Source organism: Nanorana parkeri, unplaced genomic scaffold, assembly GCF_000935625.1.
Source record: "Nanorana parkeri isolate BGI_ZX_2015 unplaced genomic scaffold, ASM93562v1 scaffold440, whole genome shotgun sequence".
NCBI lineage: Eukaryota > Metazoa > Chordata > Amphibia > Anura > Dicroglossidae > Nanorana > Nanorana parkeri.
In genome coordinates this window covers 1,103,539-1,123,700 of record NW_017306708.1, presented here as the reverse complement: position 1 = coordinate 1,123,700, position 20,162 = coordinate 1,103,539, and the positions used below count along the sequence as shown (strand labels likewise).

The following is a 20,162-nucleotide window of genomic DNA, read 5'->3' as shown; positions in this document are numbered from 1 at the left end:
TTTTTTTGGGGACAGGCAGTATACATGCAAATGCAACAATGAGAACTGAGAATGCATAGTCATAGTAAATGAATTCCCTTTAAATAAGCTTGCCTGTTTTGTTTGTGACAGCAAATTATGTCCTTTGCTGCGGCTGCTGTATTTCTAGGTTAGAATGTCTATCGTCAAATCAGATTATTATGTTGATAAATCATCTCTAATCTTTTATCTAATTAGACAATGTTGTTTGCCTTTTCAGGATTCCAGATTCAATGCGGAAGTCGACCAAATTACTGGGTACAAAACACAAAGTATTCTTTGTATGCCAATAAAGAACCAAAGAGAAGAGGTAAGCTGTGCAATTTTCCCTTAAATATTCCCACTTCCTGAGTTGAAAGGTTAACAAGGGCAATATTTTTGTAACCGTATATAAAGACTGCCATTCAGCTACGAAAAGACTGTAAAAGTTAGGGAACTGTTAAGCCATGCATTTTTAGAAACCTCCGTTGCTTTTCAATGCCTTTTTAAACAATAAGTAGAAATGAACACAAACCTATTGAACTGCAACCTACAACATGTACCAAGGGAGCAGCTGTCCCTGGGTCTATCAGGTTTGATGGGGCCTGAGCTGCCATTGTTGTTGCTCTGAGGCTTAGAATACGAGGCCTCCGCTTATTATTTCTTTGCTGTTGACTGCATCTCAGTACACAGGAAGATTTGTGAAAGGTAAAGTTACAACAAGGGGACAATTGCAGTGCTGTCATAGTTTGATGATGTCATCATGGAGCACACAATAACACTGTGTGCTTCCTGTGCATAGCCAAGGCAACATATACTCCTGAAGGACTTCATGCCATTTTTGTTTGCTGAGTGATTTGCTGACAAATGGAATATTTTGAATATTCCTTCCTTCTGGAGTGTGGCTATGTTTGTTCCCCATGGTCCCTGTGTATGTTGTAAGGTATCTACCACGCCAAGCTCACTTTCGTGATGAACTACAATCTCATGTTTAGTTTACTAATTTGTATTGAGATTGTAGTCCATCGCAGGAGTGAGCTTGGAGAGGTGGCTACTTTACAACACACACAGGGACCATGGGGAACAAAAGTAGCCACCCTCCAGAAGGAAGGACAGTGTCAGCAAGAATTCAGAGCTTCAGCAGAGTGATACACAAATAAGCTAAATTTTTTGTTAATAGGGTACTTAAATGCATCAATTTTAACATGTAACTCCTGAGTTTAGTGTAACGTCAAAGTAAACCTGTCACAAAGCTAGGCAATTCATACTCAGCATATGATGAAAAACTACTTAGAGGTCACTTTCAATAAAAACTGCATGTCAAACAAATTAACACTCCAGTGTACTCCAATTGGTCTGCTTTTGTATTTAGCCCAGTCAGTCTTATTTGTGTTATGAATAATATGAAAGACTCTGGTGTGTAATCTGAAAATCTCGGCTTATACTCGAGTATATACGGTATGTATTTTTAGCATCCTAATAGCCTAGTTTTGTTTATGTATTTTTAGCATTTTAGCAGTGTAGTTCATCTTCTTTTTGTGCTTTTGCTCTTTGGAAAAGATTATAATATAAACAGTATTGTTTATCTTGAGCATGTTAGAAATAATACAGTTTTTAGTTGTAATGTTTTATTTCCCAACATTCATGCAGCATCTTTAAAAAGCCTTCAGACAGGGTCGAATGTTGATGACTGCAAAAAATTACTCTGTTTGGGGCGGCACAGTGGTTAACACTACACTGCCTTGTAGCCCTAAGATCTGGGATCATAAACCATAAGACAGGGTCGCTGTATGCATGGAGTTTGTATCTCCCTGTATATTTATGGGACTCCTATGGATGCTCTAATTTCCTGTCTTGAAAAATTCCTGGTAGGTTAATGGACATCTGTCTTAACCACTGGACTTGAGTTTTTAGTTCTCCCAACGCTGTTTAAAAAAGCATTGATAGCTAGCGCCTTCTGAGGATCCTGGCAGGGGTTCAGACTGGGACCGACGACTGTCAGTGGCAGCCGACATGCAGCACTACACCCAGCAGCTGAAATTTCAGTTTCTTGACTTCCAATGCTTCTACAGATCACTCCATAGGAGTGCGCTGTAGAAGTGAATGTTAACACTGCTTCTCCATATTGTTTACATACGGAGTTAGTGTGGTCCCAGCGATTCCTATCAGTATGGAGGCTCTAGCAAAGCTTTTGCAGAAGTAAAGTGCATATGGTCACTGAGTTTTGCCAATCCGCTGTGTTATATAAAAATTAAACTAATGTGAAATTTTAATCAGTAGACTATTTTGAGGATATTGTGGGATACATGTATGGGGGTGCGCAAATTATGTAAATGTTGTGTTGGGAAAAAAGTACAGGAAATGCATGTTTTTTACTATTTCTTCCCAATAAAAACCAAATAAATAAAAGCATATGTATCCAAATGCTCTACCAAATTAAAAGCCTATCGTCATAAAAAACCTGATGCATAATGCATAAGGGTAGACTACGGAACCTAAATGATTTATAATGTGCAGAACCAAGACATCGCCAACATGAAAGAATTAGTCTGAGACTCTAGTTTGTCTAGGTATGTACTCGTACAAATTGAATGGAGATATTAGACTGTGAACTCCTCCAGGAAGAATGATCACTGTGAAAGGTCCTATATAATATACTTTGCAAAGCACTGTGCACTACACTGGTGTTACATAAATATGGAAATGAATACTATGTATGTTTTTTATGGCACAGACTTTTTTTGGTTCCTCTGTTGTTGATGCTCTCTCTCTCTCTCAGGGATTCTGGCTCGAGGTCTTTTGGTTTCTGTAATATCATATATATGTATTACCGGTAGTTACAAATGTTGTCTTTTGACAGTGGAACAAGTAACTGATAACACGGTTTTGGAAACACAGCCTTGTTTATATATAATATTTAATTTTACATTTGTTAGCATTTCTTTGTGCAAATTACTACAAGTAACAAAGTGTACCCAAAGCAAAAACATATTTTTTAAATTGTGGGTAGAGTAGGGAATGGTGAAATATCTGTCAGTTTTTTCCGTTTGTGTCGCAAATGGACAACAAGCAGGGAAAATAAATATCTCCAATGTGAAGGAAATCCCCTCTTCTACAGTTGTCACCAGAACAAGTTCCGCCTTTGGAAGATTTCCCCTCTATTCCTGCTCTGGTGGCAATATTGGCTTTTCCCTCACTTTCAGTCCTGGTGATAGTGGTCACTGGAACAAATATACAGAGTGTATCTCCCTAATGGGGACACAGATATCTCTAACAGGGATACCTACCAATCACTACTTTATCCAAGACTAAAATGAAAATTTTGGCTTTAGATATACTTTAAATCCTAGGTTACAACTGGTGGGTTGTGACCCCGTGTTCAGTGGGTCAACGCATGCCTTCTACTTTTCTAGGTGAGAGGCTCCTCAGTCTCCCCCTAGTGCAGCACTGTCAGTTCTCGGGCCAAGCAGCCATTCAAAATATGCTGCCCGGTGCCGAGTGACGACTTGAGGTGGGGTGGGGCCATGGCTGCAAGGAAGCTTCATCCATTTGTGCATTGGTTACAGCTCCCTTGTGCACCCTGTAGAGGTGCCTGGACCGGAGTGATGTCACATTCTGGCTCCCGGCACCTCTACAGGGTGCGCAAACAGAGCTGTACAAGCAATGCACATATGGATGGAGCTCCGTCACAGCACAGCAGTCCACACTGGACCCCAGGCTGAGGATCCACTCCAATTCTCGTAAGGTAGGGAGACTGGGTGGATCTTCAAAAAGAAAAAAGAAATAATCTTTTTTTTGGAATGTGTGTGTGTGAGAATGTCTGTGAGTGTGTGAGATTGTGTTTGTCAGTGTTTTTGAGGGCCCTACACACTAGTACAGTGCGTTAATCGCATAGTCCTGTGCTATTAACGCACTGTACCACGCAATCGCACCTACCACGCATTCTGATGCGGGAGGTGTGCTGCCATTCATTTGAATGACACCCCAAACGTGCCTCCCACCCACAGTTTGATTGCCCGCATCGGAACACTCTGTACCGCAATGCTGTACGTTCCATTGCAGTGCAACTTAATGGCCAAGCGCACATGTGAGTCCTGAGGTTACACAGGTTGAGAACCACTGCTTTAAGTTATGCATTTTAATGTAACCCTGTCATGTAAAGATAAGCATAGATCAGCAGACATTTATTTAACAGCCAAAGCTTTCTTACTGTCACTCTAACATAGAGTGCAGTTACATAAAATGTTAGTGTTCCAGAGCATGTCCACATCTACTGGCATGCACCGGTAATATTGAGGCCAGCACTTGGCTTGACAGGGTTTTTATAGGGGTTTTCTGCTAACTTACTGCGACTTCCAACACCCATCCATTGTGAAAGTTTCCCGGTGGCATTTAACGATGGAGCACATTTTACCAGAACATTGAATAAACAGCCATTGTGTTAATAGTATGCTATATTGAGCTGCCACTTTATGGCTCAGGCAACTCTAGTTCTTTAAATTGGGTTTATATCCCTGCAATTTGGAGAGCAATTTCAGGCAATAGGTAAACCAATCAGTGAGCTACTACTGTCATGTAGCAAACATTGAAGACAGAGAGTTTATTCATTTTACCTTTGAGTTCTTAGTAATGCTGTAAAGCCAAACCCAGTTCCATATATTTTTTGTGGAATAGAACTTGCTAAAGCTGGTGTTGTGCAATATGCTTGCAATTGCAAGAAATCAGTGCAACAAAGGGGGTTGGGGGGGAAGACAACAGGGGTTCCTACTGTACAGCAGACACTGTTCTTCTGTTGTGAAGTCTTCAGTACTTTTCATACCATAATTTTATTGTCTTCTATATGCTAACCAAAAGTAACATCCCTGCAAATCCTGAAAAACCTAATATTGGGTACTACAAACAGGCCCTACTCCCAGTACAACATCTCCCAAAGTGCTATGCCTACACATGCTGTCTGACAGAACTTAATGATTTGCAGTGTACCATATGGTCTCCAAGGATGGCGTAAGCAGGAAACATTCTTACTTTAGTGGGACACACGCTAGAGAACTAAACCTTGCTGCAAATATGGCTGCTGTAAACAAGTATCACAAATGTAACATGAACATCAAGTGGCACCAGATCATACTGCTGCACTTCCAACAATGCAAAAATGAACGATAATAAAGGCAAGGACTATGCTCAAGACTTGTGTGCGATCCACTTCTCCCACCTCAGGTACAGGTTCTATTGCGGCTTGTTCCACACTCACATTGCATCAAAGAAAATGACAGCCATACTCTGAGATACAATGCCAGAGTGAACTTTATTGTACGCAGCAGATTTCATTTCGAAGTGTATCTCTAGGTTATTTTTGGATAGAGTGGGGGAGGGTTAGATCCTATTTTTTTTCAAGTTTTTGCTGTCTGTGTCCCCATTAAGAAGATTCACCCCTCTGTTTGTACTTTTGACTAGAGATGAGCCTGGGCTTGGTGTGAACCCAGTTTGATTGAGTTTGCCCAAGCTTCTTTAAACTGTAACCCGCACTGCTCCCCATCCCCCTTTGGCCCAATCAGTGGTGGCAGTTGCAAGGAATGTGCCTCTCTGCAACTGATTGGGTCACAGTTTTGAATGAACTGAGTTCACACCAAGCCAATGCTCATCACTACCTTTGACCACTGTTACTAAGAAGGAATGAGTGGGGAAATTCACCATTTTAGAGTTACAGGAAAACCTATGGCAGACACCTGTCTGGGGACAACTGTCTAATGGGGAATACTCCTCACTTTGGGAGACTTCCTGTTGTGTCTTTGGGACTGGAAGTGGAGGGACATTTCCCCAGTGGTACACAAACAGCTAAACTAAAGTTTTGGCTCATTTTGTCTAGGGGATGATGAATAAGGTGATAAACATGCCTTATTTCACACTCCCTTGGCAACCGGTACTCTCCTCCACTGTGAAACGCCCCCGGGTTATGGATAGGTCCTTGGCGTCCTCACGTACATTTCAAGACTACTGGTCCTGCACTGAACAGGATGACGTCAGAGAGCTGCGGTCGGTCGAGCAGCAAACGGAATGGGCTGCAGAGGATCAGTCGCACAAAGAGGGGGAAGCCTGCGGGACAAGGAATAAGGTACGTATAGAAAAATATTCATGATCCCCTAGATAAAAAAGGAAAAGTTAACGCTTGCATGGGGGAAGCAGACCCACTGCAAAGGTTAACATTTTTGTTTCCCCCGGAGTTCAGTTTTAAACTAAAAATTATATTTCTATTTGATAAAAGATAATGGACTCTGTGTTGATGTTTACTTTTGTTCTTAAATAATGATCAGATACTTTTATGACATTCTCACCTCTAGAATCTTATCCTCCCTATTCTTTAGCCATCTCTTCACTGTATTGTAGCTGACTCTTGTGTGTGCATTCTAATTAAAAGGTGCCTACAGATCAGAGAATTAAGTGAATGTGAAACTCACATGTTTGTAGAAAGGTGTTTCATTAGAGAGATTGTTCAGCAGCCTGGCCATGTCTCCATGGTCTGCCATCATCTACTGTTTGTAGACGGCTTAACTTTCACTGATTCTTATCTAAATTGTAAAGTATGTTTTTATATTCTGTTGAACTTCTGCAAGTCAGAATTGCTGTGACTCTCTGCAGTAAAGAGAGATAATCTCTCACATGTTTGTCCTGAAAGCTGAAATAACAGCAGAAATGAAAAAAATATCACTTACACCACCCAAAGTATATTTAAAGTCAAATGTTTTATTTCTTTCGTTTTGGAGAGAGTAGGACATTGTTGAAACCACTGTAATTTGTTTTTGCTTCCTGTGTCCTTTTAGGGTGATGTTCCTTCACTTCCTGTCTCAAGATACAAGTCACAAGAAGAGGAGCTCTTTCCAAAGGAAAGGAAACCCTCTTTTTTAGGCCCCCTTTTAGGCGCCTGTCCACTCCGATTAGCAGGGGATCCATGCACCAATCTCCTGCTAATCGTAACAGTACAGAATGGAATGGAGGAAATGGAGGAAAATTAAAAAGAACTTTAGAGACCTACATTAGGTCTGTGGGCAGTCGGATGTAAGCGCACATATGTCCATTTACATCCAATTACCCCCAATCTATCACGTTCAGGTCCCCAAAAACTAAACTCTTTTCCCAATTTTTCTGGACTTAGACAGACTTGGAAGTAATCGGATGTAAACAGACGCACGGGCAATTACATCTGCCTGTCCATAGACAAAGGGTGCCGACACTCCTTACGATAATCGCAGGAAATCCCACGATCGTACGATTATCATAAGGTGTGTGGAAGCCGTGCGACCTCTACTACTGTAAGGTCGCACGACTTTTAACTTACGAACATGTTCGAAAACCCGCCGAGCATCGTACGATGTTCGGCGGGTGTGTAGCATGTTCGTTAGATAAAAGCCGGACGGCCGGTGTGAGCAAGCGCACACCGCCCGTTCGGCATTGCGGTCATCGGAAGCCCGCCCCTCAGGGGGGCGTGGCTTGCGATCATCGCAAGTACGATCTGCCTGTCCAGATTGTAAGTTTTTTTTAATTACCTTACAACCATCGCAAGACACAAGTCTTGTGATGGTTGTAAGGTGTGTGCCCTGCATAACAGTGCGCTTCCAATCCGGTCCGCCTGAAAAACTGACAGGCGGATGTGATTGGAACATCGTGTGAAAGGGCCTTAAGCTGGCCATATACCTATAGATTATCTGCAGATTTTCTATGGTCAGATCGGAAAAGTGCAACAGATTCCTCCATCTACACTAAACTGTGTGGATGGAGGAATCTCCCTCTGGGCCAAGCTTGCCTGCATCCAATTAGATTGTTCAGGTATTTTGAGAGCCAGTGGGGCCGATTAGCAAGATACTGGAAAGAAATCTTCAAATTGTGCTGTTTATGGTTTTCATTTAAATACACAGTAAGAAGCTGACAGACTGACATTTGGTTTTCTGGAGAGGCCGCAGAAAAAAATGTTATCACTAGTTTTAAAACATGCCTGATATAATGTCATTACGGAAACCACTGTATCCAGTCAACACATTCATTCCCAGCAGTTCCCATTTTCCAAGTTTCAGGCACACGCTTTTGTAAACACTGAGCATAGTCAAAATATAATTCTATAAAGCATGAGCCAAGATTAATGAACATGTACTATGCAGTCTAAATCACTGATGTAAATTGTAAGACATCCTGGCTCTTTGCACAGCTGCCTTGCATGTTATCAGGCTGTATCTAGAAACACAGCTGACAGATACGAGGCACAAGCTTGCCTAAACTAAACATCGCAGACTACAGGAAATATAGAAAGAATGCAACGCAAATTAAAATTAAAAAAAAAAATCTAACAGGATGTCCTCTTGACTTTATGGGCGTAAAGAGAAACAACATCAGCAAGTCGAAATTTATTTTGGAGAAAGGAACGAAGACAAAGTCCCAGCAGAAGGTTCTGACTCAGCCATACGGTTTTCATCAAGTTCACTGTAGTGTTCGGGTGACACATTTTTCTATTTGGGCTTAAATTCAAGGAATCAGCCGCTAAATTACAACCTGCCTTCTACTGCTGTCAACTGCTTATCCTCAAAAAGGCAAAGAAAAACACTTTGCAAAAACATGGCTTGAACTGAGCTAACCCAACTGCTAATATGACTATGGGAAGCTGTTTTGTTGTGGTGTTGCTAATCTTAAAACTATTCACCAGTATTGATGGCTTGCTTTGCTTACATGTTTAATCTTACTTATAGGCTGGCTTAACACCTATGCAATGTGGTAATTTATTATAAAATGTCAGTTTTATTGTGCGTTACCTCAATGTGAATTAAAGAAGAGCTCCAGGCAAAACTTTTCTTAACCCTTGCAGTGGGGCTACCCCTGTACTGCAAGGATTAAGCGTTTGTTTTTTGTGCAGGCGCTAAAATAAAAAAGTTATACTCACCTGATCCTCAGAGCTGCCTGGCTGTGTCCCTCCAGACTTTCTCCCCCTCCTCTGCAGTGGTCTAAGGTCCCTGAGTCATCACTTTCAGTACACAGTGTAGCCCCACTGCAAGGGGTAAGAAAAGTTTTGCCCAGAGTTCTTCTTTAACTCACTGTATTGCGTGCATTGGAGTGCCATTCATTTAGAATGGCACCCCAAAGCACATGAAAAGTAGCTGGTACCTGCAGTACAATGCACCACAACACACATAGCTGTAGTGCTGAAAAAGGTCAGTTTTTTTGTGTTACATAGTAAGGTTGAAAAAAGTCCATCGAGTTCAACCTATAGAGAGAAAAAAAAACTAAAACAAATGATATTTAACATATTAGGTGTGTTAAAGGATAACTTAATACAAGAATACAAATGTTATATATTTCAGCTTTACCGGTCCTTAGATGTAGTGACATTTTTTAGGCTAAACACATTTTTAGCAAGTACAGAAAATACTCGATAATCCTACCAGAAATGCAGTTCTCTTGATATGACCTGGAGGCAAAAACAATGCCATCTTTCTTGTGTAAGCAACTAATCCCATCACCTCCATGTAATGAAGATAAACAAAGACAGATATGTTTGAAGTCCAGCCTAGGTGGCAAGTTGAGCCTGGGCTTACCTGAGTTTGCCCAAGCCAGCTCAAAACTGTCACTGCCACCCCTCCTTCCCAGCTCAATCAGTTGCAGAGAGGTGCATTCCCCGTCCCCCAGCTATTCCCCCAGCTATTCATCAGAAATGGTTGGGGAATTCCCCTTCCACTGGGCAAGCGGTTGGGCAAGCTCAGGCAAACTGGATTCACCCCATACCCATGCTCTTCTCTAGTTGCAACCATGGTAGATTTGTGCAGGTACAAAATTGTGAGAATGTTCTGATGAGGCAAAAAAAATCCCTCCAGAACATTCAATAATGCCATCAAACACTTGACGAATGTTGTGCGAAATTTGATTTTAATCTAATTTTGGAATGAATGGAGTTTCCCAAACAAAAAACACCTTCATTGTTACAATTTAGTTTATATACAAAAAGAAAATAAAGTTCATCCTGCTCCTTTGTCACTACGGTCAAAAAAGAATTTTGATTTGACCCCATTAAATATTAGAAAAGCGAACAAACATTCGGAAAACAATTTTTTTTCGAAAGGAAACAAAAAAAATGTAAGTAAAAAATAATCCTGAAAAAAAAAGATGATGCAGCCTTATCTAAGGACTGTTAAGCAGCAAATATATCAAATATTTGTTTTTGGGTTGAATATGTTTTAAGGCTAAAATGAATGGGCTGCCTTAATGCAATGTGCCTTAAAGCATAAACACACATGCTTTACAGAATATGTGAAAGGGCCCTTAACATAGATGTCCACAGCCCAATGACTATCCAAATAGCACTCCCAATATTTCCAGATATGTGGCAACATGTGACACTCTCCTAGAGCCCCCAAAGAAGGTTCCTGGAAGCCTGTATGGCCATGCCAGGCACAAGAATTGTCACATGAGGGAGATGGGGGAATGCAACCGTGGGCAAGTACCAACCATATTAAAATGGCATTTGTCATTAGTTTTCATTGGCATTTAAAGTCCATTTCCACTTTTGTAAGTGATTTACATTTATTGTGATAATGAAGAGGTGCACTGATTATGTATACTAGGGATGCACTGATACCGGTTTTTCGATATTGAGTTTAAGTACCGATATTTATCTTTTGGTACTCACTGGTACCAGCCGATACCCGTGGGCTGCATAGAATTAAACACGATTCTTCCATCAACACTAACAGCGTGTCGATTGAGGAATCCCACTGGTGCCGCCAACACCTGTCAGAATTCCCGACCAGAGCAGGCAGCTCATTGGCTGCTGCCTCTGATTGATCGAAGATTTTCTGACAGGCCCATCTAGAGGGTGCAGACAGCACCACACACTGTGCGAATTTCGGACTGTTCATCAAAAACTTGAACAGTTTATGGGCCCCCTAAGTATCAAAGCCCCCGTAAATAAAAAAAATAACCCCCTAGTAGTCCCTAGTTTTAAAAAAATTACATTTAAAAATAAAAGAAAATTAGGTTGTTAAGATTTTAAAAAAGATGATTGTTGGCGCTCGGAGCCATGGAGCGAGTATCAGCAAAACAGCAGAATTGGTTAAATGTTCAAGAGCAGCTGTTGTTAAAGTGTTTAAATCTGGGTCTGGACGTGCGAATTGTGGCCGTCAGCGACTAGTCAATGTTAGGGCAGAACTTTTTCGGCCGCCAAAACATATTGGCCGAAAATGAATGAAGCTTTTGGGAAAATGCTAAAAGTACCGTCTTTTGTCCGAAATTGCGTTGCATCCATGGTCTTTCTCCTCCCCACTGGGTGCTGCTCTGTGTCCCCTTTGACACAGCGCAGCGTCCAGCAGGCAGGAGAGAAACTATCAGAGGAGGCCGAGCAGTGCGGGGAGGAGAGCGTTGTGAGCATCCAGCATGTCACAAGAGGCCGGGCTCTCCTCCCGCACCACTGTCTCAGCCTCCTGTAACAGCGAGTCAGGAAGGAGAGCTGGTACAAACACTCAGTGATCAGTGATTGCTGACTGCCTGTAAATAATTGAGTGATCTACATCACCTCCTGTTCATTCATGGTAAACATACTATCTTCTCAGTTTATAAATAAAGAGGAACACTCAGTATAGAGGATTCCTGTTCATTTATAACAGGGGCTGCAGAAAAAGAGATTGAGGACTCTGTGTCCTTAATCACTTTTTCAATGTTAAAAAGGGAAATATCAGGGGTCTGTTTGGACCCCCAATATTTCCCCAGAGCCCCCTGCAGTACCATTAAAAAATAAAAATATTTATAAATAATGAATAACCCTCATAGTGTTTGCATACACATATATGCAAAAACTCTATACATTCTCTTTATGTTTTTAGTTGTTAGAGTTATTTGTTTATTATTACAAGCTTTGGTTTCTTTTGCATCAAATCTTTATTTTAAAAATAAATACTTGAATTCAATAAAAACATACAACATAAAACTTAAAAAAAAAAAAAACCTAAAAACATTATTCTTACTATGCTCTGGTTACAGTTATAGTGAAGTAAGGCAAAATTAACCAGAAAGTCTTTCAAAAGGCTCTGTCACGTTGTCCTAAGTAAACTTACTAGAAAAATGTTGACATTACTTAAAGGAGAATTATGAGGCGAGTGATTTTCACTCAGCCTCATAATCTGAGCCGACCTGTGACAATGAAACTGTCACAGGTCAGCTCAGTAGATCGGGAAGTGAGCGAACACATACCGTTGCTCACTTCTTGATCTATCCCTGCAGAGAGCCGTGCAGGGATTCCCCCCCTCCCCTGTCCGATCCTCCAGCGCTGACTGGCGGAACGGAAGGGGGTGGGGGCGGGCACAGCTGGCTCTGCCTCTGGATAGGCAGAGCCAGCTGTCAAACCCGCAGCTGGGTGGATCTCAACATCAATGTCGGGATCCGTTCCGGCTTCGGCGTCTCAGTATAGCTGTAGCTCGCAGTATACTGAGCTTTGGGTCACGGGAGAGCGCTAGTTTGTGTTCTGCCGTGACCCTTAGGAGAACTATGGGGAAAAGCCCTAACCCCATAGTTCTCCTTTAACTGAAGCTTAAGCTGAATTTCAGGCACAAAATAGTTTATTTCAGTATCTATCTAAATATGCTTAAGAGCCAACTTGTGTGCACCAAACACTTGCATACCCAGATCTGATCATATAAAAGTAGCAGTGACATCATCACTTTACTGTATTTAGTCTTTTCAGAGAGCAGAGCTGTGGGAGGGACCCAGTCGGCCCGGCCCACTACAGGCTGTCTGCAGAAAATTACTGGAAGGGCGGATACAAGACAGGTCACCCTGCATATGGGGAGAGAGCAGCAGTGACTGGTCTTTATTACAGGAAGCTTCTGATCAGAGGTTAATTTTACAGTGGATTACTGCACCAATGTGAATGAAATATACAAAGCACACCAATAATTAAGTAAGATACACATGCCCCTTGTATTTATTCAATACAATATGTTCTTATCCCAGAGTTCAGCTTTATTTCAGAAAAAAAAACAATGGCAGAAATTCATTACTCATATCAAAGCACATCTGTTTCAGTTCTGGGAGTTTTTGTGTCCCCCTCGGGCCATTAAAAACAGTTCTTAGGCAAGAACTGTATTCCTATCTCATTTTGCTATACATATAGCTGTGTGTAGTATTCATCTTTCATACAATTACTTCCACCCTACATAAGGTAATTCTGTTCATTTTTTTATTAGGATGTTCATATTACTGCTTTTGATTTTAAATAAAAATCATTATTACTCATTATGTTGCCGTTAGGTCATGTCCAAATTGTGAGCAACCATCATTCCTAATTAATGCATCTTTAATTTAAAGCTTTCCTTGCAAATTCTTGGTCCTTCAGGGCCTTCACACCAGGGCCGTGTGCTAATTGTTGCATTGTGGCGTGGTCAATCGCATTGCAGGCCGAGGCGTGTTTGGAGTGCCAATCAAATGATTGGCAATGCAACGCACCTCCCACACTTTAAAAACAGACTTTTACACTCCTTCACTAAAAATCACATCAACATACAGTGCTGCATGCTGATATGAAGTCATCTTACGTTTGTTAGTTAAACAAACATTTTTCTTTTACTTACAAGTACAGTTTTTCCACTTGCTGGTCTTCGAGGGCATTAGTGATGTAATCTGTACCCACGCGTTGCATCCTGGGAAGAGCATTGCTGGGAAATCTCATTGGTAATCTCATGAGATCTAAGAGAAAGGCATTGTCCCCCCTTGGACGATGTATAAGGTCACATGTCCTAGTCCCATGTGCCAGAGTTTCAGGAAGTAAAGGGAGATACAGTATATTAATCTGCCCTCAGTTAAAATGGCCACTGTAAGAAAAGGGAGGAAAAGAAAAATAAGATATGCAAAGAATACAAAGCCGGCAATTTTCTAGAAGTATCTTTTTGTAGATTGTCATTACTAAACATTTCTAAAGGTTTGTTTGGTGTCATTTTAGAGATATGGGTAAAGGTCCGCTTTTATGCATGGTAGGGGCTTTGCGCGGTACCGTGCCATTATGTACGGCCCTGGTGTGAATGGGCCCTTGAAAAGACCATATAGAGTTAGTACTGCAATACAGCATTGTGGTAATACATTTGTAATCAGAGATGAACTACATTATGGTAAAGCAGATGTTTTTTTTACTAGCTCTTTAAAAAGTTTAAAAGGTCATAAGGGAACAGCTTAAGAGTCTACTGAGAAAAATTTTGCAAAAATGAGGCTAATCAAATGTGAGACTGTGGTGGGAAAAGTGCATCATCACACTTGTTAAGAAAAATCACATACACATAATTTAATTGTAATGAGAGAAAGAGATTGGGTGAAGGAAATGTTTATTACGTCCTCTTTTCTTTCACAGCTGCTACATGCCTTGTGTGACAGTGCGAGTTCAAACCTGTGGGTGCGGGAGATTGATTTAATGAGCTGCTGAAACCTTGGAATAACAAGAAAACAAACTATGCTTGTTTAACCACTTCAGCCCTTGTACTTGTACACCCCTTATGGACCAGAGCAATTTTTACATTTCCACTATGGGCCTGGGGATAACTTTTTTGGGGGAGTAGGCTTTCTTTTGGCAATATTGCGTTACAAAATTATTTAGGGGGTTATTCTCAAAAGGGTGAAGAGTTTGGAGATGGCAGAAGTGAATAATCTAGGAAAGTGAGTTGGAGAATTTTTCCAAATCAGCTATGTTGTCCTAGATTGTTTATTCTCCTGCCTTCTCCAAACTCTTCACCCATTTGCCAATAACCCCCTTAATGTTCTATGGACTCTATATACAAAAAGATATAACAAATTATTATTTTTTTCTGTTTAAAAAACAATAGTTTTACTGTAAATAAAAAGTATAGATTTTATTCTGTACTTTGTCCCATTTAAAATGACATTAAAATGGTGTTTATGGTACAAATCAAGGCTAAGTTGTTTGCACATAAAAAAGCGATTTTCTTTTTTCTCCTTTTTTTTTTTTTTTACAGTTTTGTTTATTTCTTGTTATGCGATGATGAAAAACATAGCAAACTGCAACATACAACAAATGAAAAAAATATTAATGGTAAAAATAAATAGAAAAAAAAAATAGAAGAATAATAGCTGAGGGAAGTAATTTGTTAATTAGCGCTGATTCGAGTTAGGAAAGGATTACTAAGGGGTTAAATAGGAATACATTTATTTAAAAAAATATTTAACTTACAAGATTTCCTTAACCACCTCTCTACTGGCCTTTGTACTTTGATGGCACATATAAAAATGTCCTTGTCATTTATGTTGGTGCGCACACTCCAGGCTGCACCAAAGAAAGGCTCCAGATCAAGGGTTGGGGAGTACAGTTAAAGGGCCACTAACCACTAATGCTGTGCTGTGGGATTGTTTTGGGTGGATTCAAATTGCTACCAACCACCAATGATGGGGTGGAGGGTTTAAACATGCCAATGATTGTAGGATTTTTTCATTTTTTTGGGGGGTGTTGGGGGGTGGAGTACTATTGACCACCAATAACTGTGGGATTGTTTGGGTATTGGGGCTAAAGTATTTTTCTTTTTTTCATGGCATCTAGCCATTGCCCACAATGCAATTTGAGAGCATTACAGTTTCATCCTCCAAGAACCTTTCTTCCACTACTAATGAAAGACCTAGGGGCTAAGCGCACATTAACCACCTAATATAAATGCAAAACTTCGCACTCAGCTAATCACTCAGCAGCAAGCACTAATCCCAGTAAACCAGAATGTAAGTGAACAAATAAACAAAAAATGTGCCGCGCTCTCAACTAGATTTTCTGTTGAGTTGAGAGCGCGGCACATTAACCACCTCAAAACCGGTATGTTTCTTCATTTCCCAAAAAATGTGTGGCAAAAAATAAGATCACACCTTGGGGTGCCACTTTCAAATAAGGGGTCATTTTGCAATTTCCTGGCATTTTTATTTGATATGTTGACAGTTACAGTTTTTTCCCCCCAAATGGTTAGCCTTTTTCCCTTTATTAAAAACGAATGGTTATTAAATACTGACAAAAGAAAACTGTATCTCAAAAACTGATCTAAAATCCATTTGGGTACAGTGTTGCATGAGTAATTGTCAGTCAAACTATCACAACACAGAACAATTAGCTGGAAAGAATATATAATATGGTATTGAGGTGGTAAAGTGTTGTCTTTGTATTTACTAATTTATTCATATGTAGATCAAAGGTTGAACGTTTTAACAAGCACTGACACTGTGACAAGTTTAAAGTGAGCAGTGCCAAAAGAGGCTCTAGCAATGGGGTGTATTTATTAAAGGCAAATAGGCTGTCCACATTTTAAAGGCATTTGCACTTTGCAGGGGAAGTTTCCCTTAGCTTTGTGAATGTGGTGAAGCTGCTCTGCTGACCTCCATCATCCAATCATAAGCAAAATATTGTTTTGTTTTTTTCATTTTCCGTGTTCGTGATTGGGTATTCTTTGCAAAGTAAATCTTTACCACATTCTCTAAACCAGGGGTCTCAAACCTCCGGCATTTCACTTTCCTTTGACATAAGCTCCAACATCTTGGTTTTCAGTGTACACAATATGACATGTGTTTAATGGTAATGCAGATGCATTTCCTGTAGGAAGAATACAGTGGACACTATAGATAATTGGTTTGAATATATTTGCTATGCAAATTGTGCAGCCGCTCATGTTTCCTTGGGTTTTCTTTGTATCAGTCATTCACTGATGTGCTGATGTTTAAATTCATAAAGTACAAATGAATTAATTGTTGCATTGTTTATTCACTCATTCAGGTGGTTGGGGTGGCTCAGGCAATCAATAAGAAATCTGGAAATAATGGCACATTTACTGAACAAGATGAGAAGGTAATGTTTATCACATTTATATATATGTATTACTTATGATTTGAATTTGTTAAATTTCATATTGTTAATGAAATAATAAGACAAAAATACATAAAATTACATATTCAGATGAGCATTCAATAAAATAAAAATTAATTCATGGATAAAATTATGCAGTTATGAAAAGAGCAAATATTTAATTGGTTAATATACCAAAAATAGTGTTTTGTGTAAAGTAGTTTCCATTTAAATCTTGGATACCAATATATTGAACAGAATTTATTTATGCTTACCTTATTCTACATAATGTTAAACGTGCAATGAAGGGAAGCAGTGGAATTTGCAGTTAACATACACTATATCACTGAACATGTATGGGCACCTGACCATTACACTAATGAGAGTTTGTTAGGCACCCGGTTTCAAAACCATGGGCATTGATTTGGAGCTGGCCTCCCTTTTGAGGCTATAAAGTCACTCAGCATAAAAGCTACTTGTGATAAGAAATAATTCTTTACATCATCTCTTATCTCCCTGGATAGTGGTATGGGTGCCAGGTGCTGTCATTGTAGGGTTCAGAACATTGTGTCCAGTTGAGTTATAGGTAACCTTTGGAATGAAATTAGCAAACAGCATAGCTCACACAAGGGAGCTGTGCAAGCTTCCTCCATGTTGCTATACCTCTATACAAGAAGAAATAAACAAGCTCCTAAGGAACCCTGTGTATTATCTCCCTCCCGTGCTATACCACTATACAGTTATTCCTTTTCCCCAGGTACCTTACATAATACCTAGAGCAAATACTCTTGGGGGAAAAAAACTAAGACGGCTAAGCCGAACCGCCGACCGGCTACTCGCTGCTGTTCGGTCTATTCTTATAGATGCCGAACAGCAGTGAGTGAATAGCCGAATGCCGGCTCGGCTGTTCTGCTCGCTCCCTCTGTGGGACCGAGCAGAACAGAAAAATAGTTAAAAAAGTAGAAAAAAATTAATAGAAAATGATTGTGCGGAGCTAGCAGTGACAGTTTGCTGCCGTCAAAAAAACAACAACATTTTCGCCATAGGAATGCATTGCTAGATTCCTATTGGCTATTTCAATTTGCAAAAGCCAATAGCAAACCAGCTAATGCACCCGCCCTCTGCCGCTGTCAATCACTAGAGGGGACCTGATGGAGAACTGCAGGTCCCCTCTGCTGATTGACAGCAGCAGTGGGCGGGTGCAATAGCTAGTTTGCTGTTGGCTATTGCAAATTGAAATAGCCAATAGGAATCTAGCAATGCATTCCTATGGTAAAAATAAAAAAAAATAAAAAAATGATTCTGACCCCAGCCAACGGCTCCGTGTCAGAATTAAAAAAAAAGAAAAAGCAGTGTTTCTCTCCTGGGCGGCCGGGAGCGGGAGACTCCCGGAGCGCCCGGGAGAGTTAGGCTGTCTGGAGATCAGTGTCCCTGGTTAGCTGGTAACCAGGGACGCTGATCTCTCTGCAAGTGGCCGGAGCCAGCCGTAAGATCACAGCTGGCTCCGCCCAGCTGTCAGAAGCAGGCTGTCGGCCGGCTAGCTCCGGCTTTCACCTCGGCTCAGTCAAGAAGAACCATATTCCTTCGGCTCTACTGAGCCGCTCGGCCGACTTCGGGAGCTGTACGGGCTATAGGGAATAGCACGTAAAGCACCCCTTCGGTTCTACTGAACCAAAGGGGTCCTGGGGCTGAAGCTAGCCGAAGGATCAGCCGAAGCTACGGCTAGATCCTTCTGCTTTTTCCTTGAATAGATCCCTATGTAATCGCCAGGCAACTATCATTTTCAAAAGGACACATCAGCACTTTCCACCTCCACCTTTTTTCAGTACAGGTTGACTTTTAGTAGTTGCTTTAGTGACATGTTCTGAACCGCTTTCATCTTCCTTTTTTTTCATGACTTATGAGAATGTTAACCTTGGCGTTAATTCTTCATGAGACAGTTTGAATCTTGATAAACTGAGCCTTCCGTTCCACTAATTGCACCTGTGCAATTAGAAAATGTAAATGCAGCTTTTCTTAATAGTGTTGCATAATGAACATCTGTACTTATCAAATTCAATGCAGATTTGCATCTAGTGCTGAGTTTTCAGCGGCTAGGATGTGAATTTCAAGTATGTATTGCTTGTAAGCTATTGACTGAGGCCAAAACTCAAGCACAACCATTTTTTTTTTTTAAATGACTCAAACTATTTCCATCGTGGAGATGTTACATAACAAGCGAATACTGCCTGCACTTCTTGCTTTGTTATTAAGCTGCAGTATGTGTCAGTTATTTGTGAGGGTGCTAGAAGAATCTGTGTTTATCCTGTTAAATGTATCTCTTCATAGCGGGAGGGTAGGCATATTTATGTTTTTATTTTTAATATTGAGTGTATATAATTGCTGCAAATGTAAAATATAAAGTACCCCATGGTGGGGCAGTAATTCTGCCTCAGAAGTAATACGATTTGTCAAATAATACAGCAGACATACTAGAGTGGTCATTAAAGGGGTTTTCTACTTTACTGTAGCTGTAACCAACCCACTCTTAAAGGAGAACTATGGGTTCAGTGTTTTCCCCCATAGTTCTCCTAAGGGTCACGTGAGGACACAAACTAGCATCCTCCCGTGACCCAAAGCTCAGTGACCCAAAGCGACAGCTCGCGGTATCCTGAGACCGCCGCAGCCAGGACGGATCCCGATATTACTGTCGAGATCCACCCAGCTGCGTGATTGACAGCTGGCTCTGCCTATCTAGAGGCAGAGCCAGCTGTACCCGCCCTCTCCCCCATTTGTTCCCCCAGTCAGCTAGGCTGAGTAATTTTCACTCGCCTCACAGTTCTCCTTTAAACGTTTTGTGATTAAACAAAAAGTCCTGAAGAACACAGTTATCATGTTTTTTCAAACCAAATCCCTGCAGTGTTTTCATATTTCCAGCATGCGTGTGGTCAGGCAACTCAAGCAGGGAGAGGTGTCTGCCTTCTTTCCCTATGGGTTAGCAGCAGAAATACATCACTGATCATATTTTATTTTATTACCGGTATTTATGTAGCGCCAACAATTTACGCAGTGCACATTCACATCAGTCCCTGCCATCAAGGAGCTTACAATTGGAGGGCCAATTTAGAAAAGAACCAATTAACCTACCAGCATGTCTTTGGAGTGTGGGAGGAAACCCATGCAAGCACAGGGTGAACATGCAAACTCCTTGCAGATAGTGACCTGGCTGGGATTTAAACCAGGTACCCTCAGTGCTGGAAGTCAGAAGAACTAACCACTACGCCACTGTGCTGCCTGTATTATTATATCTTGTGCTATTAGTCAGTATGGCTGCTGCAACAAATAG

The 20,162-nt window shown here is 40.8% G+C and overlaps 1 protein-coding gene across 3 annotated transcripts in view; it reads left to right on the top strand.

The window, feature by feature from the left end:
- Positions 1 to 20,162, top strand: part of PDE5A (phosphodiesterase 5A) — a 122,063-nt gene that overhangs the window by 38,137 nt on the left and 63,764 nt on the right. For all 3 annotated transcript variants that reach the window (XM_018560215.1, XM_018560214.1, XM_018560216.1), the window contains exons 3-4: positions 239 to 328; positions 16,769 to 16,840. In XM_018560215.1, coding sequence (XP_018415717.1) covers positions 239 to 328; positions 16,769 to 16,840 — 162 coding nt within the window. The remainder of the gene's footprint in view (positions 1 to 238; positions 329 to 16,768; positions 16,841 to 20,162) is intronic.